The 25,960-nt window shown below is 36.0% G+C and overlaps 1 protein-coding gene and 2 pseudogenes across 2 annotated transcripts; all 3 read right to left on the reverse strand.

The window, feature by feature from the left end:
* Positions 1-9,794: 9,794 nt before the first annotated feature.
* LOC143622941 (uncharacterized) lies at positions 9,795-10,253 on the reverse strand. The gene has a single exon (XM_077093956.1). It carries the CDS (start codon positions 10,251-10,253, stop codon positions 9,795-9,797), a length of 459 nt encoding a protein of 152 aa, XP_076950071.1.
* A 242-nt stretch (positions 10,254-10,495) lies between these two features.
* Positions 10,496-12,371, reverse strand: LOC143623847 (protein FAR1-RELATED SEQUENCE 5-like; annotated as a pseudogene).
* A 6,467-nt stretch (positions 12,372-18,838) lies between these two features.
* Positions 18,839-24,832, reverse strand: LOC143623854 (putative transcription factor KAN2; annotated as a pseudogene). Its single transcript, XR_013151983.1, has 6 exons — positions 24,203-24,832; positions 23,861-23,937; positions 21,684-21,725; positions 21,412-21,574; positions 20,011-20,071; positions 18,839-19,016 (listed from the first exon to the last, which is right to left on the reverse strand). The product of XR_013151983.1 is annotated as a putative transcription factor KAN2 (transcript).
* Positions 24,833-25,960: the final 1,128 nt, after the last annotated feature.

Raw genomic sequence — 25,960 nt, forward strand, 5'->3', positions numbered from 1 at the left:
ACGTATATTTGAATTAGGTTTGAATTTGTTAGTTGTTAGTTATATGTTACAATAAACAAAATTATCATAAGCTGTTACTGAGACTTGTTGAAATGAAGCAGAACGTGTTTATGTTCAAATTTGTTATTAAAAAAAATTGTTGGGTTAATAAAAAAAATCGACAGAAATTATGAGAACGTTTAAAAAATTTTATGTATTAGATAGTGTATTGGTTAACACTGGTCATAATTTTGTGTATGAAGATGTCGAAAAAAAAAGAAATGAAGATGCAATTGAGGAAAAAGAGCACGAACCTGCAAATAAGAAAGCGAAAACTAAACAGGCTGAAGATAGAAATTCCGACTCCGACTTTGAAACACCAATCAAATCATTGAAATGTAAAAAGAAAAATGTCGATAACAAGCAAGATGAAAACAAGAAAAAAAAGGGAAAAGAAAGAGTGTTAGACAATTTTGATTCAGACTTTGAGACACCAAGGAAAAAAGCCAAGAAGTAAAAACCTCAAACAACACGTTGTAGAAAACGTTTTCAAGAATATATAGATAGAAAACTTTGGATGAGGTGTGCACCTGGAAATATCTATGAAGCAATTAAAGTGATGAATGAAAAAGAAAAAAAAATGGATTGAAGAAATGGGATTTGGGTCATTGTTAAAAATGAAGATTACCACAATTCCTGATCGACTGGCATATTGGTTGGTTATGAACTATGATCCTGATTTGAATGAACTGAATATGGGAAACCGTATTGTTAAGATAACACCACAATTAGTTCATGAGGCTTTTGGGATACCAATTGGTGGAGAAACAGTGGTAGAAAAAAACAGACCAAGACTAGGCTCAAGCATTTGTGCAGATATGTTTAGAAAACAATTTAAGCATTCAAGGATAAGTATACAAAATGTGTGGATAGAATGAAGAAACATAATGGAAAAAGAGAAGAGTTCAAACTGAATTTCCTTGTGTTGTTTAACACATGCATTGGGTTGATAACGAAATTTACAACAGTGAATTTAATGTTTGTCACATCGATTGATGACTTTTCAAGAATCTCATAAATGAATTGGTGCAGCTACATGATTCATAATTTGAATAGATCAAAAAACGAATGGAAAGGTATAAAATAAACGGAAAACAAGAAGAATTCAATGGTCCGGCAACATTGCTTGCAGTGATTTACACACACGAGTATCAGAAACGTCATGGATCATTTGAGAAGCCAATCAGAAGCCCAACAATTAGCTACATAACCTCAGCAAGTCTTATGAGCGTGGATAGCTACTTGTATAATAATGGTCTATTATCTGATGCCGAGGAAGACAACGAAGACTCATGTAAGTACCTATTAATTTCTAATGTTAGAAATATAATTATTGATACTATAATAAATTATTTCAAAAATTAAACCAACTGAAAAGGATAAGGTTTTGATGATAACTGGAGCTTGCAGTGAGAAAGAAATAATCAATGAACAAGTGAGTGAAGGTAAAACAAGCCATGATCAATTAGTGGGAAAAAGTGCAACTGACGTGGATAATGTTCTGAGGATCATTGATGTTGGAAAGGAGAATGAAAAATTTGAAAATGATCATGGTAAGTAACTATTACTTTCTAATGTAAAAATAGCACTAGTGATGCAAAAATTAATTTTTTTAATTTGAAAAAAATACCAAAATAAATGATGATGTTCCTTCAAATATTGAACAAATTGAAAACGATAAGGTTCTACTGATCACTGGAGCTTGCACCGAAAAAGAAATTAACAATCATCAAGTGATTGAACATGCAACAAGAGTGGAGAATCATCAAGATGAAGAAGAAAAAAATGAAACTGCGAACAAAGAACAAAATGAAAAAAATGTTGAAGAAAATTTGATGATTCCTATCCGGACAGCAACTCAAGAAATAATAGACTACTACTCTACCCCTCCACAGTTGTCTGGATTGTCTGCATATATGCCTAAAGAACCTTTCACCGAAGAGGAACACGTAACAGTTCTAAAGCATACAAAACATTTCCTTATAAAAAAATTATTAAAGAAAATATATATTACAGAATTGGAACAAAGAAATGGACACGAAATTATAGGAATTTGATAAAATTGTCTCTCAAATCAATGAGTTGGTAAAAAGAGGTAAAGAAAGACATGGAACAAACATATGGTTATTTGACAGGTGTTGTGCTTGGGAAGCTAAATTCAATCAAAACCATTGTTCAAAAGAAACACCATTTGGATCTCAATCTGAAGGAGGAGGCCTAAATGAATCAGGTAAACACCATTTGTTTCCCTTAATTGTATACTACAATACCTAACCCCCTGTATAAAATTACAGTTGCAGCAGTTGATCTTTCAATAAGTCAAAGCAACTGTGGTGTGGATTCATGGGATGCCAACAAGGGAGACAATGATGATGATATGAAACAAGACAAAGAGAAAGACAAAGAAGTGGATAATCAGTTGGGAGAAAAAAATGAGAAAGATCAGAAAAAAGGTAAAAACATCTTGAATACACGTTCTAATACGTTTTACAGTTAGAAAACTTTGGTATTTATTAAGTATTTTAATAAATCCAAAAGCTGATGTGAGCCAAGAACATGAAAATCCAAAAACCTTAGCCAATGAGGTAAAAAAAGATGCTGGCAACGTATTTGAGGACAATGAAGTTGCTTTGACACAAGACAATGAGGAGCAAAAAGATGTAGAAAATCAGTGGGAAGAAGAAAATGAGAAACAGCAATATACAGGTAAAAAAATACAAATGGTTTATACGTTCTCAAACGTTTAAAAATTTAATTTTTAATTTTTTTTGTTATGTAAACAGATGATGTAACCAAAGATGATAATGAAGCTGTGATAAAACAAGATGTAAGCCAAGAAGATGAGAATCAGGGTAATGAAGTAGCACAAAATGTTGATAATCAAGGTAAAAACAAAATCTGCTATTAAAATGGTGTTTCTTATACGTTCAGCTCATCAACTTTTTGTATTTATTATGTATGAAAAATGATGTGACACGAAAGAAGACGTGAGACAAGACCATGAACAACCAAAAAATGTTGAGAATCAAGTTGGAGTAAACAACGAACAAAAAGTAAAACAAGGTAACAAAAAAACATCTCATTGTATGTTCTTATACATTCTATTACAGTATATCTCAAATATTTTTATTTATTATGTATTTAAATAAACAAAAATAATGTGAGCAAAGTATATGTGAGAACCCAACTGGGAGTAACCAACGAGGCACAAAATAAACAAGAAGATATGAATCCAAAAAGCTTAACAAAAAAAGTAGAAAAGGTCGTTGAGAATCAAATGGGAGTAACCAAAGAGCAAGGAAAAACACAAGGTAAAAATAAAGACTTTCTAATATATTAATTTTATTTTGCTACGTTACTAAATCTTGTTTCAATTGATATTAGAAAATCTTTCAAACACAAAAAAGTTGTTTGAAGATAATGAGATACAGGATGGCTCTGCAGATGAGGGAGATCAAACTCAAGGTAAGGGCAGATCCCATGATGTGTTCATAACACGTTCTAATACGTTCTACTAATTTTATATTGTTTTGTGTAACATCCCGTTTTCTGGTTTCGGTTAATAAATGAAAATACAAGTTATTATGAGTCGGGCTAGTATTGGGTTAAATGGACATGGGTTATGGACTTGGGCTATGAAAGAAAGAGGAAAGGACCATGGGCTTAAGCCCATGATCCATAATTATATAAGTCATAAATGCCCATTAATCATTCATTTCACACATTCCATACACCCACCAAAACACACACTTAAGCTCTCTCTCTCTCTAGCCGAAATCACCAAGGAAACCGATCCCGACCCAAGGTATGATAGTATTTTATTGTATGAGCTTAAACCCGTTAGATATAATCACGAAACGACGAGCCGACACCATTAAACCATTTAAGTCACGAGATCCGGGTGGAATCGGGTATAAACCGAACCTATGATGAGCTTAGGGGTCACCCTAGCTCAGATCTGGATCGAACGGGACGGAAAATGGTGAAAAACGAGTTAAAACTCGTTTTTCCGACGTGTTAGCGGTTTTCCAGCGGCTTTCCGGTGGCGGCGCCGGAAAAGTTAATACGAGGATGTCAGGGAATGTTCTGACATTCCCTGACCTAACCCTAGTTCGCTACGAGAATTTAACGAATTAAAGGTTATTCGTTAGCTGGTTCGTCTGTGGGAACATAACGAACTAGCTACAGTTCGTGTTCAATTCGTTAAGTTGATTCACTGAGGAAAGAATAACGAACTGGCCTTAGTTCGCGTCCAGATTCGTTAAGGAAAAGATAACGGATTCGTTATAGTCATTCGTTAGAAAAGAAAACGAATTGGATGGACCAATTCGTTACCAGGACTGGTTCGTTATGGACTGATTCGTTATAAGATCCAGTTCGCTTAATAACCAGTTCGTTAAAGGGTTCAATTCGCTGCATGGATCAGTTCGTTAAGATAACACAATTCGTTAAGAACCAAGTAATGAACCAGAAGTTTGATAGAATGACAGAACAGTCCCTGGACTTGAAAAGAATGATTTAATTACAAAGAAGCCCTTGGACTTTAAGTAGAAAATTATTTAATGGTTCAAAATCCTAATGGAAAATGTGTTAAGACAGTTAATGAATATAAATTTTTTCCCCCAGCCAGGGGCTCTGCCCCTTGGACCCTGCTAGGGGCTGCCGCCCCTAGAACCCCGCTGCCAAGGGCGCTGCCCCCGGACCCCTGTTCGTTGAGGGTAATAATTAAACTAGAAAGACGATATGTGTAGTGATAGTTTATTGATACGTATAATTATTATACAGTTAGTCGTGCACAGCTCAAGAAGGGAATAACCGTAAACGGTGAACACAACCGCATTAAGGTGAGTTTCTAGCCCCACTTCCTTGTTATGTTTTCGGGGCTGTGTGCATACTCGATGTGATAGTCAATACACTTACCTTAGGTGGTAAGTGTATGCCTTGTATGATTTATGTATGACGATTGCTTGACGGTGCGTGAACGATCTTCGGATATTGCATGTTCCGTCAAGTGTTAGTTAAAGGTATGAATGATATGTATGATGTATGAATGACGTATGTATGAATATGTATGATGTATGAACAATATATGTATAAAATGTTGATGGTACGTGAACGCTCTTCGGAGATTGCACATATCGTCAAGGAAAGTATGTAAACCCGGACGGACTACTATAGTGAGTCTAGTGACTACTAGAGTAGAGTTAAGTCAAAAGGTATGAGAGGTAGGTTATAGTAGCGCGAATGTAGGGAACCGACCTTAATAATGTCGGCGAACGTAGGGAACCGACCCTAATAGTATCGGCGAATGTAGGGAACCGACCCTAATAATATCGGCGAAGGTTATAGGGCGGGATGCTCTTTAAAACGTATATGTATGAATGAAAGTATGTAAGTAAGTACGAAAGAAAGAATAAAAGTACGCATGTAAGTAAGTGTGTAAGAAGATATGAAGGTATGTACCTCCGGGTGCATATGCTAGTATGTGAATGTATTGTATGTTGTATGATTAACTAGAACTCACTCAGCGTAGCTGGCTTTTAGTATGCACGCAGGCTAATCGATTGAGGCAGTTGGCAGGAGAACCCATTCGAGGTTATCAATTTAAAAACCTTGTATTTTAAAAAACAATTTTTGTTATTTTGATAATATACAAACAAAAAAAATTTAAAAAACAAAAAAATGGTATGCAGTTACAGAAGTGGAAGAATTAAATGCAGAAATTGGTGAGAGAACAAATATCAACGACTCTACTCAAGGTATTAACAAAAAAGTTTTATATATACAAAAAACACACACAAAAAAATTATATATTATAACTTGGTTGTACTATAGGGCTGGTTGATGTTAATGTTGAAGAAAACTATGAATATGACAGTGAAGACTTGGATTCAGTGATAAGGAACACACCTTTTTTCAATCAAACAGCACAATGTAGAACTCCTAAGTCTAAATAAAAAAAATTGGCCCTTGTTACTACATCTCCTACACCAGCTGCAAGTAATCAAAAAATTGATAAACTACAGCGAGAAGAAAGAGAAAAAGACTAGCACCATCCTTGAAATCACCTTACCTGTACCGGGAAATTGGGATGACTGAAAAAATAACAACTGATGAGCGGATTGTTTCACGATTTGTTATTTCTGATCTTTCTGATAAACATAAATTTGAAGTGATTTACAAGTCAGAATCCGTCACTGCTTTCAAATTTGTGTTTGAATGCTTTTGTCCCGATATATACATCTTGGCTGGTGCTATGGACATTTACACCGAGTTGTTGAATCATGAAGAGAAAAAGAGAGATGAAAAATTATCCCCGTTAAGATTTTTTGCTACGTCAACGCTTATAGTAAGTATTACTCCTTAATTTTATATATGCTAACAAAATATATACAAATATTAATCTTATCAAAATATGTTGTTGATACATAAAGCCAAGCATTTACTATTTAAAGGAGGCTAACGTCAGCAATTATAAGATACTGGAAGTTTTCACAGACAACCTTGACAAGATATTGGCTTTACATAAATACAAGTCTCTCGACCCAGTTACGTTGTTTGTTGTGCCAATAATTTTTGAAGACCATTTTTATGTGGTTATTTTCAATTTGAAAACAGGTACAATCGTGCTGATTGACAACATGGCAAACGGTGATATATCAAAAAATGCTACCTTTAAAACAGCTTAAGAAAAATCAGATGCTACAAAAAAAGATTTGGAAGTAAGATACAAGGGTGTCCTAGAAAAGCTGGTAAACATTTAAACATTCAAATAAATTGATTCAATTAGTATATTACAAAAATAATAAAATACGTTGTTTGCCCGCAGAGGGATGTTTTTTGCATGTACTTGTTGAGAAAGAAGCACCCGATTGCACCAAGGTTGGAAATATCACAAATCAAGAGGCTGTAAATGGATTGGAGAACAAAAAACAACGTATTCGATTGTGGTGTGTTCGCTATAAGACACATGGAAACTTACAAAGGGAAGTATCCATGGACATCCGGATTTTATAAAGAGTGTCCAAGGCAGAAACGACAACTTAACGATTTGAGGGTAAAATACATGTCAAAGGTGTTACTATCCGACATCAACAAAGCCAAATCCGATTTAGTTAGACTAGCAAAAGAATTTGATGCATCATCTGACAAGCAACTGTTCAGTAACAACATGTTAACTACTAAAATTGATGAGAGGCAAGACGAATAAACCAGACATATGAGAAAAGATTGTGGAAAACAAGTTTGACATGTTTATTATATTTTTGTATGGAAATAACCTTTTAATGATTTTATGCTTATACGTTCTGGTAGTTCTAAATAACTTGGTTTAATTAGATGTTGCTTATACGTTCTATTATATTTTATATGGAAATGAGATTGAAAACTTGGATTTATAATTTGGTATGCAATTTGGTTTCACTATGTTTTGCATGGAAATGAATTTTTAATGAGTTTGTGCTTATACGTTCTAGGTAGATCTAAATAACTTGGTCTAATTATATCATGCTTATACGTTCTGGTAGTTCTAAATAACTTGGTTTAATTAGATGTTGCTTATACGTTCTATTATACTTTGTATGGAAATGAGATTGAAAACTTGGATTTATAATTTGGTATGCAATTTGGTTTCATTATATTTTGCATAGAAATGAATTTTTAATGAGTTTGTGCTTATACGTTCTAGGTAGATCTAAATAACTTGGTCTAATTATATCATGCTTATACGTTTTAACTATATTTTTATGGAAATGAGAGTGAAAACTTGGATTTATAATTTGGTATGCAATTTGGTTTCATTATATTTTGCATGGAAATGACTTTTTAATGAGTTTGTGCTTAAAACATAGAAAGTTAAAACATAGAAAGTTAAACAAAATAACATTAAACATAAAAACATATAACATAAAAAAAAACATATAACATAGTTTTGACAAAGTCACAAAACACATCACACATTAGAAAAGAAACATACTACAAGTATTGGGTAAAAACACAGAAAACACAGCTAATCCAAATTTATTACATAATAGACTTGAGAAACTCGGTCTTCAAATCAAGAGAGCAATTGAGAAGTTTTATCGCCTTACACAGATCTTTCAACTCATCCACCTCCTTTTTCCCTGTGTCAATAAAAAACAAAGCACACAAATAGTTAATAGTACAACCTGGCATGTTTACTAGCAAATTTGTAATTTCATCCCTCATTTCCATATTAACACCAGCAGTCTTGATAAACTCATCATGTAAAGTAGCACGATTCTTTATATATTCCTGGATCTGCGCTTGAATCTGTTTCAACAACAGATCCTTAGCTGATGAAGAAGATGACGATGAAGATGATGAACCCTCACAATCCATATCTTGTGGAATGATTTTTGTGTGGTGAAATGAAAAGGAGTGGTTGAAAATAAATAGATAAAAATAAATGTATAAGACAAAAAACTACAGTAAACGAAATTTATTAGGAACAGTGAGAATCTTTCAAAATATCACAAACTGTTTTAAAGGTACACGTTCCAAAGTCAAAACTGACATATGCATGTAATTATGAAGCTACACGTTCTCACACGTTCTAATGAATGGCAATTTGAAAAAAAAATTGAAAGATATATGTGATTAATCAGTATAAACTTTCTTCAGATTTTAAAGTAATTATGTTACTATTACACGTTCTAATAAGTTCTATCAAAATGTCAGTTTTGAAAAAACACTTAAACGTTCTAATACGTTCCATCAAATGCCATCTTGAGGAATAGACCAAAAATTAAACCTACTGAAATGACAGATGTTATATGTTAAAACACTAACCAGTTAATAAATTCCAAATAAAAAATAAATTAACAATTTCTTTAAATAATTTCAAATATTAAAAATTTCTTTAATAATTTATCTATTTGACAAAGCTGTGATTACACTTAGACGTCCTTATACGTTCGAAAAATTCTCACTGTTTGAAAAAGCAGTGACAGATTATACTGAACTGATTACAAATTGAAAAAAATGGTAATGTAATCATGGCTACTAAGCTGTTAAATCTAACTAGATATAATTATATTGAATTCAGATAAATTGGGCTATAAAAAGAGAGCTAACACAACACACCAAAAACACACAAAAAAGCACACCAAAACAAACAAAAAAAATTGAAAAAAAATATGGATTATGGGAATGTTACTGTGAAGAGCATTTTCCGATCAAGAATCAACATTGAGCTTGCTAGAGACTGTAATCGGCTACAAGTGGTTGAAGAAATTAAAGGGAGTGTGAATGATGAAGCAACAAAAAACGATGTTCTGTACCAAGAAGTTCTCAAGCACCTTGATAGCAGCTTCAAGAAAGAGGCAACAACCTACCTGGAAAAGCAGGCTTCATGCTATGATCAGCTTCATGATGTTCTGGAGAAAACAGCTCACAAGGTAAAGGTGAATAAAAGAGCCAAGCGTGAAGATGCTCAAGAGATCCTTGACAACAACTAGGGTTCGGGATGACGGCTTGTGTTGTGGTGTGATGTGGTGGCGTAGTAGTTTAAAATAAGTTTGTAAATAGGTTATTTTGAAAAGTCTCTAGATGTGGTCCTCTTTTGTAACCTTTGTGGAACATGGTTTAATCTATCAACAGTTTTTAGTAAAGTATTATTCACCCAGCTTAAACGTTCCAGTACCCACAAAAAAGCTTACACGTTCCAGAAAAATAAAAACATAAAAAAGTTAAAAAAAAAGGAAAATATGAACAAAACAAGAACACTAAAGAAACTATTCTTCTCGAAGTTGAGGACAAGTTCGGCTGTTATGACCCTGTTGATGACAAACTTTGCATTCCCTATATCTTTTGCCAGATCGATTTATAGCTATCTCTTTCTGTGATTTAATCCGTTTATGCGACCTGCAACCCTTCTTTTTTATACCACTAGGCACACGGACAGTCACCTCATTTGGTTGATCATAACCTAGAATAGCAGAAAACCTATCCCTTTTTGATAAATGAGTTCTTTTGTATCTTGTCTCATCTACTTGTTTGATCATTATATTCATTTGATCCCTGACTTTGATTAAGTCATCAACATCAGTTACATAACTATTTATGAGATACTCTCCAGCCAATGTTATTTCCCTTGAGATCTCTTTAACTTTTAAAAATTTGTCATTACCGAAACTTGAAATAGGAGCAGTTCTAGGATTAAGACCAGCATCTCTCTTCCAACGATCCACCATGTACTTTTTTGGAAATTTGGTAACTCTGAACAAATTTAAAATATAAAGGCTGTGACGACATAATAATCCATAATGTTCAAATCTTTTGCATTGACATGAAATAGTCAAGTCAATTCCGTCCTCACCTTCCTTCTTAAACAAAACCTGACACACAAAATATATAAAATTACTTTACACATTCTGTAAAAAATCAAAAAATAAAAATCAATTAAAACGTTCTACCAAAAATTTTTTTTTTAACTATTTCATACCTCCAAACAGCCTGGGACATAAGCATAAAAGTCAAATACAGAAAACCTCACACTATCTTCTTCTTCAGTTGATTTCAAGTATGCAACACCGCTTCTAATATGAAACATTTTATCTTGAAAATCATTAAAAATAGCCTTTGTATACATCAACTCTGCTTCCTTCTCAAACTGGTTTGAACTAACCGCATCTGAATGCGTGTACCTTGTATCATGATCATTTTTCCTACCATTGTGCCTTTGAATCTCCATACAATGATCAAAATGACTAAAGAATTCAACTAGTGATAATTGTGAGTTAGAAACTCGACAAAAAAAATGATTTTCACTTTCTGATCTCGATGTAGTTCTCATAAGACCAGACAATGGTTCATCCATATAATACGCGGGGATCCAATCATATCTCATTTCAAACATGTCAGACAACCATTTATTTGTTTCGAGATCATATTCCTTCATTATTAGTTTCCATTTTGTCTCGAATTCAGATTGAGAAATTGCATCCGTTCAAACAATGTCACATATTTTACGTTTGAAATCTTCATTGTTACAAAGGGCAACACCAACTTGATGTTGGAAAATTAAAAATTTGTTAAATCGGTTGATATCAGAAAACAATGGGTATATACAATCTTATACGTTCTACTACATTCATAACTGGCGCAGACAAAAAAAAAACTGATACATCCAAAAAAAATGTTTATACGTTCTAACACATTTTGTAAATATATGAAGCTATGTTTATACATTATAACACGTTCTAAACACATATGCATAATGCTTTAAAAATACGATAAAAATAAAGTTACCTTGCCAGCAAGTTTTTTCATAATGTGCCACATACATAACCGATGTCTCGAATTTGGTAAAACAAGGGAGATTGCTTGCTTCATTGCAGGATCTTGATCAGTAACAACCACCTTTGGGGCAATACCAAAAGAATCAAGAAAAACTTTCAAAAGCCATGAATAAGATTCGATAGATTCGGACGATAATAACGCAGCACCAACAGTAACATTCCGACAGTGATTATCAATGGCAGTAAATGGTACAAAAACCATATTGTACCTAGAAAAACAAGTTAATATAAAAACTAATTAAAAAAATGTGTAAAAATATAAAAAAGTAAAAAACAATTGTATCAATTTGACAAGTTTGTCTTAAATTTTGCATCAAATGATATAATATCTCCAAAAGCCAAATAATTTTTCTTTGAAATATCATCAGCCCAAAACAAACGATCTAACTCACCGTTAGTATTAACTGTATACTCAAACGAATAACCATCACAACCGTTTTTCTTCCCGCTTAAGCTTTGTACAACCATTTCAGCGTCATACTCGCCAATATAACAAGTTAAACTCTGTTTGAAATTCTTACAATCATCTTTTGTAGCCCCAACTTCCTCAAATCCTCCATACTTTGTCCTCATATTATTAAACGCCTTAATAGGGCCCAAAATCAATGTTGACATCTCATATATAATATCTTGTTGTACATGAGTCAACTTTCTATTTGATCGAACAAAATGCATATCATTTGCATGCACCATTTCATGATTATGTCCTTCGAAAAAATCATTAATTTCAAACCTCAACCCATCAACAAATTTTAGAAAAATATGAGCTCGACAACCACGCCTAATTGTTGGTCTCTTCCTTCTTTTATAATACGGTCTGCTGGAACGATCTTTTTCAGCCATAGAATCATAACTATTTGCTGGCTTGTGACCTTCTTTCGAACACGTAAAATATTTAGACTTTAATAAACCCTCATTCATGTACGAGCCTCCTTTACGAACACAAAAACCAGCTTTCTTTGAATATTCACAATAGAAATCATATGCGTGATCAACAGATTCAAAAACCATTCCTTTTTCAGGTTTGCAAGATGCATTAACTTGAGGTATAACAAGATCTGATGAAGGATCTGATAAAAGAAAATTCAATCTAATACATTCTTATACGTTCTAATATGTTCAAAATCAAAAACGCAAAACAAAAGCTCCTATTCACAACTTGATATGAAAAATAATTTTCAAAAACACAAAACTATACGTTCTTATACGTTCTAATAAAAAAAACCATTCCTACTCGCGATTTAATATTAAGACAAATAATTTGATGTCTAAATCGATTCACAAATACTTGGCACCTATACAAAAACACAAAACATCAATCATATAATATAAAAAACATAAAAAAAATAACCAAAAAAAATGATAAAATTAACTTATCAGTCCATAAAACCTACAGTATACAACTAAAACACATCAAAAAAATATCCTAATCACAAAAAATTGCCCAGTCCTATACGTTCTAATACGTTCTAAATCAAACAACAAACAAACCTTCCCGCGAATTGCTATTGCGACACATAAATCTGAAGTTTATTCGAATCACAATTACTAAACACCTATAAAAACACATAAATTCATAAAATTAATCGATCGTAAAATCATCAAAAAATTAACCTAAAAACCGAAAAAATCAAATCGATTAAACCTATAGTGTACAGCTAAATACATAAAAAATTGATTAAAACTAAAACTAAAATAAACTTACTTTGATGATCGTAATACATGACGTTAAACAATCAACGATACCGTCCAGTTAATCGACTAACAAAAACCGCCAATTCAATTCTTAATTAGTTTTTGGAAACGTGGTCAAATTTATAATAAACGGTTTATAATACAGGCGCGATCGATTTTGAAAAGTAATGTAAAAAGACAAAAACACCCTTATGGGTACTTAACTAATCAGATTAATTAAATTGGAAATCAACGATAGGAAATCTATCGTACGTAATGTATGATAACCAATTTTTGTATTGGATCTTTTATCTATATATATATGATATATATATATATATATATATATATATATATATATGATATATTCATCGATGGATTAAGAGTTAAGACGCTTTATATGTCATGAGTTGAAGAAACACTAATTGACCCCGGCAGATTACGGATAATCTGGGGGTTAAATAGATGTTTCCCACGAGGGTTAGGTCCGGCAAAGATGGTTATTCTTCTGATGACCTGCAAAACAGACACCGTGAGCTCGTCACTGAGAAGGGGGGGTGGTACCTCCTTGTGACCACCCTCCGGAGTGAGAATCAGACTAGATTGCTCTTGAATATAAGTGTATATAAGAGAAATGACTAGAGCAGATATCAGATAATATATGAAGATATAAGATGATGATACCGTTCCAAGGTGTTGGAGTATTTATAGCCGAAGGTAGGTGTCCAAGAAGGTACAGCCGGCTGTATAATATTCCTTTTCTACCAACTGTGGGCTACGCACGTGCCGTGCTGGTGGTTGGTGGGTAGGCAGCGGCTGATAGTGACATGGCCGGCTGTGTACTATTCCTTTTCCACCAACTGCAGGCTATGTACGTGCCACGACAAGGGTTGGTGAGTAGGCAGCGGCTGATAGTGACATTAAGTACTAGAGCGTGCTGCTCGTCGTACTGTTGTCAGTGAGCTGTCGCAGCTTTGGTCAGATCTTTTGTCCATACCTTGGCAGGTATAGTACAAAAGGTCCTCCAGTAGCGTACGGACTGGCTCATTTGGGCGGGAGAAGTCCCGGCTTTGGGCGGGAGTATTCCCGGCTTGCTCATTCCCTCTTCAGGTGACATTACTGAATTATTTGAGAGTTAGTGCCTTGTGCGTGTAGCCTTGCTGTTAGTGCGGGTAGCATTCCCTGATGGCTAGTATCCGCAGCTGCGGGAACAGGCGGAGTACGTCACCATTGGGAGACTTTTCCTGCGGGAACAGCTTGCGTACTGCGCGTAAGGACGTCATCTCTCTGAGCATGGTTGGTCCTGCGGATCCAGTTGGTCTTTGCGCAGACGTCCCTCTAAGGAGTCTTGCGAGTTCAACTGCGTAGACGTCCCTCTTCGAGGTGAGTCTTGCGGGTCCAATTGGGCTCTGCTGGGACCTACCTCTTCAAGTCCCCCCAGTCTAATGTTCTTCTCATGAATTGTTAATAAGTGAGGTGAACTTTTGGACTTAAGCAAGGGGTTTTGAAAAAGGGTTTAGTTTTAAGGTTTTCCATGGGGATTTTTCCCGCGGAAGTCCTAATGTCACGTGCAGAAATTCCCGACTTTTCTGCTTGATCTTTGGGTATGATGCGGGTAGGTCTGTAACCTCTTCGCAAGTCAGGAGCGTTAAGTACCACTTGTGTAGATTCTCCATGAGGTTTTGGTAGTTTTAAACATAGTGATCAATTATGTTAAACAACCAATTCCATCTTGGAGCTTCAAACAATCTAGTTCTCAACGTTCCCGCTATGCGGGGATATTATTTCCGTTTCCGCAAGCATGGCCCAGAAGATCCTTCTTGGTTTCGATTCCCTGCAAGTGCTAAGTATGTGAAGGGTTTTGCCTTGACACTGTACCCGCACTCGTCTTATAGTTACTTTACTTCCAAGGTATTCTTGGCTTCAATTCCGTGCAGGTGCTAAGTATGTGAAGGGTTTTGCCTTGACACTGTACCCACACCTGTCTTATAGTTACTTGGTTGCCAAGGTAAGGGGGTGTAGTCCTTACTTTTGAATCTTTTTGACTTGCGTTATAAACGTTATATGACTTGCTCATGCATATTTTAGTTTAACTTAGCAATTTTCCCAGTGTTTTGAATAAGTTAACCGTTCGACGCGCGGTTGTAAATAGGTTAGTGTTCAGTTTCCTCTATCATGATTGTGCGGGTAGGACCGTCACTTTCATTTAGTGGGATGACCAATCTTCACCTATAACTGACCTGCGTGAAGGTTTGCCGTTTTTTGTGTTTATGCGGGTTTTGGGCCGACCACACGCAACGACTTCCCCACTTATTTATGCGGCGAATACCGGCATATCAGTGTTTTGAATAAGTTAAACCTTTCAACGCACGGTTGTCAATAGGTTAATGTTCAGTTTCCTCTTATCAAGATTGTGCGGGTAGGACCGTCACTTTCATTTAGTGGGATGACCAAACTTTACCTATAACTGACCTGCGTGAAGGTTGTCCTTATTTCTTAGAAATTTTTGCCGTTTTTTGTGTTTATGCGGGTTTTGCCGCCGTCCACACGCAACGACTTCCTTTCACACTTATTTATGCGGTGAATACCGGCATATCAGTGTGGAAAGTTCACAAGTATAAATGTAAGACCATCAGCGTCAATGTGATAAGGAGAATCATTTCCATTAGAAGTGGCTCTGGGCATTTTCTTTACAAGTTTGGAATTGATCTGCATGCAACCTGTGTAATTGAATTCCCTTCCATGTTCTTGGGATGGGGTGTCATCGAGCCTTTTGAGCCGATATTCACCTGGTTCGGAATCTCGTTGTTTACGCAATATGTAGTCTCCAACATTGAAGCTGCAGTTTCATTCGTGTTTTCCCCAACTGGGGTTCTACACGCATTAGCCTGCTCAGCGTTCATTACGCCACGAGGTGCGTGAGTTTCCCATCTCTGACAAATGCTTCGACGATGTCCTTCAAGTCTAAGCATTCCTCGGTGGTGTGGCCTCTTGTCCTGTGGAAGTCACAGAATTTGCTTTGATCAGCGTTTGGACGCTGTCGGATAATTGGAGCCTCTGGCTATGGGAGCCTCTCGGTGGCGAATATCTCGGTGACGCTTTTGGTGAGTGGCGTCCATCTGGAGTTCCGGTTCGACGACTGCATGTTATCCTTTCCGCCTAACCGAGGGCGAGAGCTGGATGAGGTGTCAAAGTTTACCCTTGACTGCCAAATGCCTAGCTTCCTCTTTTTGTTTAGTCGGGCGGTGAGGACGTTGTTTTCTCTTGTTTTCTGGGTGTAGAGGTTTGTGCTCTGGGGAAGATCTCTACCCAGTTGCTTTTCCGTTTCCGCGAAGCGTTTAGCTGCTGTCATGATGGCATCCCACGTGGATGGCATGCCGTCTTTACCCGTTAAGGTGCGGATGAGCTCTGTGTCCTTCGCGCCCTGGATGAAAGCAGCGCGAACAAGATCTTCACTAATAGTGCCCAGACTTAGCTTCTTTGAATTGAAGCGCGTGATGAAGTCTAGTAAAGACTCATCTTCCTCTCGGATGCAGTTGAGGATCGTCCATTGCTCTTCGGTATACTTTCTTTGTTGACTGAAGTGTTGGCTGAACTTCTGCTGGAAGTCCGCCCAATCGTAGATGTGGTGGACCGGTAGACGGTCAAACCACGCTCTGGCTGCTTCAACCAGCGTCATCTGGAACATAAAACACCACGTGGGTTCCGTCCAGTTGCTGACGGTTGCCCCCGCTATGAATCTGTTCAAGTGATTGTCTGGGTCGGATATACCATCATAAGTGCCGATGTTTGGCATCTGCTTGGCACTCTTCGGGGCGATTGCTTCCGCAATGTCCCTTGCAAACTTGGATGTTCCCGCATTTGCAGCAGTTGGTCTAAAGGTTTTGGAGAAGTCACGTGGGTTTCCCCCCGCGTTCCTTTGTTTGAAGGTTTCTCCAAAATTCATTCTCGGTTGGAAGTCTGTTTCGTTACGCTTCCCTTTCGCCCTATGGCGAGGGTTTGCGTCACTGTCGGATTCCTCCCGATCATCGTCCGAGGGCTCGCACTCATTGCTCATGTTGAGCTGTTGAGTGCTTTCGAATTCGTCAGCCTGTTGGAGTGAACGTAAGCGTTCGTCCAACTCAACTTGGAATTCCTTCTGACGTGCTTCCGCCCACGCTTTAACTTGATCAAGTGTTTGGCGAGGGAGCCTCGTCTGTTGTCTTTCCGCCTGGGTATTAATGAATCTCAGGGGATGATTGTTTACTGCACTTGCCCCGGCTTGGGTAACCGGGGTAGTGTTCGTAAAATTTACTGCACTTGCCCCGGCTTGAGTAAGCGGAGTAGTGTTCGTAAAATTTGTGTACTCGCCGGTGTTCCTCCCAGTAGCTGGGGTTGTGATTACCGGGGTTTCTTGGTCACTCGCTTGCCTCGGGACCGGAGTAACGTTAACCATCTTTCCAGAAGTTTTGAAAAAACTGAAAAAGAATAAGTTTTAGCTTTTATGCACGGATGGCGCCAATGAAGAAACACTAATTGACCCCGGCAGATTACGGATAATCTGGGGGTTAAATAGATGTTTCCCACGAGGGTTAGGTCCGGCAAAGATGGTTATTCTTCTAATGACCTGCAAAACAGACACCGTGAGCTCGTCACTGAGAAGGGGGGGGGTACCTCCTTGTGACCACCCTCCGGCGTGAGAATCAGACTAGATTGCTCTTGAATATAAGTGTATATTAAGAGAAATGACTAGAGCAGATATCAGATAATATATGAAGATATAAGATGATGATACCGTTCCAAGGTGTTGGAGTATTTATAGCCGAAGGTAGGTGTCCAAGAAGGTACAGCCGGCTGTATAATATTCCTTTTCTACCAACTGTGGGCTACGCACGTGCCGTGCTGGTGGTTGGTGGGTAGGCAGCGGCTGATAGTGACATGGCCGGCTGTGTACTATTCCTTTTCCACCAACTGCAGGCTATGTACGTGCCACGACAAGGGTTGGTGAGTAGGCAGCGGCTGATAGTGACATTAAGTACTAGAGCGTGCTGCTCGTCGTACTGTAGTCAGTGAGCTGTCGCAGCTTTGGTCAGATCTTTTGTCCATACCTTGGCAGGTATAGTACAAAAGGTCCTCCAGTAGCGTACGGACTGGCTCATTTGGGCGGGAGAATTCCCGGCTTTGGGCGGGAGCATTCCCGGCTTGCTCATTCCCTCTTCAGGTGACATTACTGAATTATTTGAGAGTTAGTGCCTTGTGCGTGTAGCCTTGCTGTTAGTGCGGGTAGCCTTCCCTGATGGCTAGTATCCGCAGCTGCGGGAACAGGCGGAGTACGTCACCATTGGGAGGCTTTTCCTGCGGGAACAGCTTGCGTACTGCGCGTAAGGACGTTATCTCTCTGAGCATGGTTGGTCCTGCGAATCCAGTTGGTCTTTGCGCAGACGTCCTTCTAAGGAGTCTTGCGAGTTCAACTGCGCAGACGTCCCTCTTCGAGGTGAGTCTTGCGGGTCCAACTGGGCTCTGCTGGGACCTACCTCTTCATGAGTCAATCATATCACAATAAATTTGAAAATAAATTTAAATAATTATGGTAATCAAAGAAAGTAATTGCATGCGTGTTCATTCAAAATGGAATCGATCGATTTGTTGTCTCATTTTCTTCTAATTTATATATAACAATGATCAATCTATTGTATTAAGATAAAGATATCTCTATATATGGCCATATGGGTTTCTTCATACAGTTTTTTGAAAGCAAGGGTATGATTTTCGAAACCCTATTAATTTTCTTAGGCACCTCTCTCTCTCTGTTTTTTTTTATCGTCATCCATGCATTAAAACACAAATCATATCAAAATGAGTACTTATATATATATACTATTGTGCTGATCTTCCCAAAGTGAATTCTAGATTGGGCTTCTTAAGGCTGGTTTCTGAATGGCTTGATAAGCATAGTTGATCTGATAGTTTCTCATTCTTCATACCTTTTGAATTCATTTCCTTCTGTAAGATTATAAAAAAGAATCAAAATTACTTCATATATGTTTATGTTATACTCTGTGAAGTACATATATATGAATATTACTGAAAACATTTCAACAAAATAATAAATGGTTGATATGGTACTTCATCTGAAAATACAAAGGGACCTCTAATATTATGCACACACGCCACTTAACAATTTAAACCCACACCGTTTTCAAACAGCCGTTTAAAGGTGGGCCTGCATCGTAGCCCCTACTTTTAAACGACCATTCGAGCGTCCATTTAAGGTAATTAAGGCTTGTGTCATAGGCTCTGTACCCTTAAACAATAATGTAGTAGCATCCCGTCACCACGTTATTTATGCTAGCTCGTGGACTATAAGAAATGATTCTCTGTGAGAAATCATATAGCTTGACACCTTATACGTAACTGGTGGATGCTAGGCACGGACGTCCACATTATGTGTGTCCGTACCTTTGCGACATGTTTTTGGATAAATCTGTTAACTTTTATTAAAAAAAGTTTTAAATTTTAAAATATTTACACTTTTCAAAACTTATAATACGAATCAAATTTTATAATTTGTAAAACTTTGCAAAATTTGCATTGAAATGTGTAAAGTCAAAATTTTTTATAGAATTTATAAACTAATAAATGTAAAATGGGCCGATGACATGTGAAAGAAAATTAAAGATGTTTTTAAAATGAATATAATTCTTTAACTTTGTAGATGTTGCTCGGTTTTTAAACCATACACCTCATATAGTACTAGTGTGGGGCCTAACTTACATTGGGACCTAACTTACATTTGGAGTGTGTTTGCCTTCATTTTAATTTCCCATCTATGATTTTACCATCAATTAAGGTAAATGAATAAATACGTTTTGTTGTATATTCTTAATCATATATTATTATGCTTTTCTTGAAGAATACGTACAAGAGAAATTGGTGTGGTAACTTTTGTGATTGGGGAGCAATTATTCCGAAATAGAAAAAGAAAAGGCAAATCTACCTCAAGATATGGTATGCTTGCTTCAAAATCTCCATGTTTGCCATTCAACAAAACTTCAGTACTGCTATAAGATCAATGGCCAAATTTCACAAGAGAATAATATTAATCAGTGCAAAGCCCATGCCATAAGAAAAGAATACAAAAAGCATGCAGACCCATATAAAGAAAGCCTTCTCTCCAAGACTAGTTTATAGCTATACATATATAGCTTCTCACATTACCAGTTCCTTTGAGATAAAAAACCAAAATCAACCCATGTGAATCCCCACCTTACCCATGCCATTGTACGCTAAAAGAAAAAGGTGTGTGTAGTGTGTGTGTGTGTGGTGAGGGTGGGGAAGACAAGAACAATTACAATAAACACAAATGCATGCATATGCATAGACAAAGAAGTTTAGAAAAAAAAGGAATGCTTTTGGCACCAAGTTTAGAAGGAATGGGTCCCTAGCTCCTTGAAAGCTAGGTCATGGTTGATTGAAGACCAAAAGATGAAAGTGAAAGGGATATGATGGGTTGAATTTTGCTAGATTTCATCTTTTTTCATGAAATGGCAAGAGTAAATTAAATATACTTTTCTCGTTTTCCTTAAAGCCCCTTTTCAAGCCACTTGTCTTCTGGGAAGACTCGAAATTAAGGCACATATCTAAGAGGTGATAAAATATTTATGTCTGATGATATAGTAGGACTTTTAAACTGGGATCATTAGCTACAAATTAAACAAAACACAGAGTGGTGATGTATGTAGTAATTTATTATTTTTTAGCTACTTGTTTATCAATGATTCTGAGAAGAACAATGTTTTGCCATTCAATTAGAAATTAGGTGTTTTTTTTTTTTTTTTTTGGATTAGTAGGTTGTTTAGGATTTCACTAAGTATATTTTTGCCTCCTTATAACTTGTAGCTTATTAAAAAGTTAAAAAGGTGTTTGAAATTGTTTAATGTGTGAGTGAAAAAGTTTCATAAGTTACAAGGTTTTGATTTATGACTTATGAATAAGTCATAAGGAGGCAAAAATAAGGAATCCCAAACACCCCCTTAAACAATTTTCTTTTAAGCTCTTGTACTTCTAAGTAGTTTACTATCCCTACAAGCTAACTCAAGTTAACTGGGACATTTTATTTGGAGTGCTAATGTGGCAAACAAACTCCATATGGAATTTTCACCAAACTTAACCCGTCTTTTACAAGTTTTCACCAAAATTTTTGAAGTTCGCCTGCCGCCCAAGTGAACTTGTTGTGTTTGCTTGTAGAAATAGCAAATTGTCTATATGTTTAAGAACTTTCAAAAAGACGCTTATAAATACTTGGTTGATCGAATCCTAATCCACCTACTAATTAAAAAGTTCTTCAAGAAACCCTAACTTTAGTTATTAAAGCGTCAATTAGCATAACAGTTTTTACCTTGACGAGTTGCTCCAACGACAATGCTTAAACTCTTTGTCTTGATTAAGACTAGACTGTCCTCCATGTTTAGATGATAATTCCGTTCTTTGATTTTGAATGTCAAACATCATATCATTAGCTGGATTACCAGATGACCCACTATCATAAACTTCTGATTGTCCTACTGAAATATGATGAACCCCATACAAAATTAATAAAAGTATCGAAACAATAGGATATATATATATATATATATATATTCAAGATAAACGAATAAGGAACTAGTTAACCTGAAGAAATTAGCCCTTTGTCGTCTTTACTGTTCGATACATCTAGAAAACAAAATTAAACAAAATTATACACGCGTATGTACCATACCATTTACACTTTCATCAATATACCCGGTGTAGAATAGTAATATAATTTATATGAAGCCAACAATCATATTATACATATATTTAGGATAGTAGTATTTACATTCTCTTACTTGGTACATTTTATTATATTTTAAGCTTACTTTTTCATATCAGAAGTGAAAAATAAGCGAATGTGTCCAGTCTAACAGAATCATGTACCTTAAGAACAAACGTGATTAATGACCACAGACTATGTATATATGTGACCATGCATAAAGAAAGCAATAGCATATATTAAAAAAACGAATCTACTGTAGACTGCATGCCTATATAAGTGAAAGACTATTCTACCCTTAGACTTAACCATGGTTAAGAAACCACAGTCATGCTACTAGACATAAATACACATATCATTGACAAATGATGGCCTTTGCTGTACTTTACCATAACTCTAGTTCCCCTCTGAAAAGGTGAGAATTATTAATGTTGTTGTTATTCAATTCAAACCTAAAGAATACACACAATTACACACTGGACTGTGTAAACTTGTCTTGGCTTAATGCTTAATCTCTTAGGCTTTGTCTTTTTGTGTATGTATATATTATATATATGCAGGTACAATATGTACGTATTGATGTAGGAATATTAATGTAACAACTATTAATATATAAAAACATGTATCCTGTAAAGCAAAAGAAAAGCTGGTTTTTGAAAGCTGTGTGTAGCAGGAGGAGAAGAAAAGAAGAACAAGGATTAGTGTGAATATTATGCACGAGGAAAATATAATATATCTTGTATATTTAATTATAAAATACATATACCTTTTTTATCTGATAATGCAAAGTAATTCTTTTGGTAAAGTTGAAAGTCAAAAGTAAATGTAAATCAAAAGAGGCCGGTCGTTGCCTGGATATAAATTCAAAAACTTCGATATGAAGGTTTCCTTCCACTATGTACTGTGTTAATAACTTTATGTACAAAGTTAGTTTTTGTCCCTCGTATTACGGGGTTGTTTTATATTATTAGTTTATAGTATTTATTTATTTTTGGAACTTTTATTTTTTTTATTGTATGAAAGTTAATAATATACTTATGATTTGATGATAAATTGTTTCACAAATAAATGAGATATTATAACCCGGTTTAAAAGATAAATGAGTTTAATGAGACCAAAGACCCGTTTATTTTTTTACTAAAAATTAGTTATTTAATTATAAATAATATAAATCTTTTTTTTAAATAAATCATATATTAATTTTTAGTATATCCGTACTTTATAGGATTATTATATCAAATATTTGGTGAGATTAGTTTTTAATTTGATGATATGTTATAACCCGTTTAAGAAATATCTGGGTTTGATAAGACTCATACCCGTGAATTCGGGTCAAATACATGAGAAACCACCATTTAAAAATCAAGCAAATCTGGTGACTCCAAAAAAAGGGGGGCGACCACATCGCGACATTTAGGATTTTTGGATTTTCGTTATATATATATACACACACACACATTATATCGAGACACTAACATTAATTCCAAAACCTTACAATTAATTTATGCATGGTATTTTAAATATGATATTCCACTCTCTTTCTACTTTCATTATCTTGCATGTACTATTGCACTATGTACAAAGAAAGATATTATGTACGTACAAAGATATTATACCGTTCAGCTAAGTTCTTGGCGAAAAACAACAAAGTATATCAAGATCCTTTGGAATGAAAGCTAATAGAAATAAGGCATTTTAACTTTTTAACAGAAAAGAAAAAAAAAGAAAAGAAAAAACAAACACACTAGAGTTGCGTTAATTAATTAAACGACAAAACAGAATATGTTTCAGTTGTCTAACTAAATTATAATATTTGACCCAAAAAAAAAAAAAAAAAAAAAGGACAACTCCCTGATCCAGTTGTTAAGTGGATTTTGTGTTAGTTAATTAAACTAAAAAGCAATCTGGCAAATAAATTCTTGATAATGAATAAAAGAAATGGTGTGTGTGTTTGTGTGTGTGTTTATATATATCACAGAAATAAAAACCTAGTAATTAAATTGATTGGAAGATGAAAAACAAAATAAAGAGAGCTAGGGCTATATATCAAGTTTACCTGCAAGTGAGATTTCACATGTGCCAATGTGAGATCTTTCACATCCATTAGCTCAAGAACAGACTTGGGTGTAGCTCCTAAACCAATTTTGCAAGCATAATCGATCAGTCAATGAAACCAAATATTCAATTTTAAAATAGGCTTCTTACTTAGTTACTTTTTGCTTATAGAGAAACATGTATTAGTTACGGAGTTTTAGTTGGAAAAAATCCGTACCAAATTGGGTGTTTGCTGTGGATTTGCTACGGATTTATTCGTAAAAAAATACCTAATTTTTGTTGTAGTGTTTCTTTTTAAAATTCAGGAATTAAGCTTAAACAAGATTTTGAGGTTAGAACATACTTTCATGGCCACCTAAGAGCTCAACCGCATGGACAAACCGAGCATGAAGGGTAGTTGTCCATCGCATCCTCGGAGCTCGAACACTGCGCTTTACAGGAAACCTTGAACACACGAATCGTGATCGAGCAATATTATTATTATAATTACTATTTCCATGAGTTAAAGAAGAAGAACTACTACTTGTAGTTATAGTACAAGAATCTAATATTGAAGGCTGGCCAATTTGATGATGAGATTGAGCTAGTATCCGGGAATTAGGGTGAGTATTTTGGTAACAAACAGGAACCCCTCTTATGGGTATTAATAAGCCCTCATGAAGGTGTTGAATAGATGTGTTTGTGATATGGGTTAGGTCAGAATCATTAGAATGGGTTCGGTTGGGTGCATGGAGTCCGAAAGAAGGTTCGGAGCCATGATGGTGGTTTTGGGAGCTTAAAGCTTTCTTCCAGAAGTGATCCAGATTATCCAACTTATGATCTTGATGAGATGGGGTTGATGTTCTCATCCAAGGGTTTGAAGTGGGTTGTGTGTTTGGGGGGCTGATTCTAAGAGATAGGTCTGGTTGTGTTGTGAAGAACTCCATTATTATTTTCTAAAAATCTTTTTCTTGTTCTTGTTCTTGTTCTTGCTTTAATGTTAATGGAGCTAGCTAGAAAGATGGAGTTGGAGATGAGTATCAATTAAGTGAAGGGTACGATTGTATATGGTATGTGTGAAATGACACTTGAAGAGACCAAGGTGGTGGGGTGGGGGGTAACCGTAGGGTGCCTTTATTTCTTTATGTGGACGTGGGGATAACAAAAGAAAGAGAGGAAAAAGATGTAAAAGGAAAAAAGGTGAATAAGTTTTGAGAGTTGATTCCTTTACCATCTTTAACTTTTTCTTCTTAAATTTTAGTTTTTACTATACAATAAAATATGACTAAAATAGTTGCATCTAATTATATCCGAAATCTAAGGGAATTGATGAGATAATTCAGTGTTTATTATTTTAAACTATTTTAATCTTTATGGCCGGGTAACAATATGCGACAATCAAATGAAGACCATGAAGAAACACTAATCGACCCCGGGCAGATTACGGATAATCTGGGGGTTAGATAGATGTTTCCCACGAGGGTTAGGTCCGACAAAGATGGTTCTTCTGATGACCTGCAAAACAGACACCATGAGCTCGTCACTGAGAAGGGGGGGGTACCTCCTTGTGACCACCCTCCGGCGTGAGAATCAGACTAGATTGCTCTGAATATAAATGTATATATTGAGAGATTGCTAGAGAAGATAAGATGTGAGATATAAGATAATGTAAGATGATCATACCATTCCAAGGTGTTGGAGTATTTATAGCCGAAGGTAGGTTTCCAAGAAGGTACAGCCGGCTGAATAGTATTCCTGTTCTGCCAACTGTGGGCTACGCACATGCCATGCTGGTGGTTGGTGGATAGGCAGCGGCTGATAGTGACCAGGCCGGCTGTGTACTATTCCTTTTCCACCAACTGCAGGCTATGCATGTGCTACGACAGGTTGGTGAGTAGGCAGCGGCTGATAGTGACATTAAGTAATAGAGCATGCTGCTCGTTGTACTGTTGTCAGTGAGCTGTCGCAGCTTTGGTCAGATCTTTTGTCCATACCTCGTCAGGTACAGTACAAAAGATCCTCCAGTAGCGTACGGACTGGCTCATTTGGGCGGGAGTTTTCCCGGCTTTGTGCGGGAATGTTCCCGGCTTGCTCACTCCTTCAGGTGACATTACTGAATTAT

This window comes from Bidens hawaiensis, unplaced genomic scaffold (assembly GCF_021521415.1).
Source record: "Bidens hawaiensis isolate Kalapana, Puna unplaced genomic scaffold, B.hawaiensis_p1.1 tig00000369_1, whole genome shotgun sequence".
NCBI lineage: Eukaryota > Viridiplantae > Streptophyta > Magnoliopsida > Asterales > Asteraceae > Bidens > Bidens hawaiensis.

Excerpts from the sequence above, each read along its gene's own strand:
- LOC143622941 (XM_077093956.1), bottom strand. The coding sequence starts at position 10,253 with ATGGTGGATCGTTGGAAGAGAGATGCTGGTCTTAATCCTAGAACTGCT.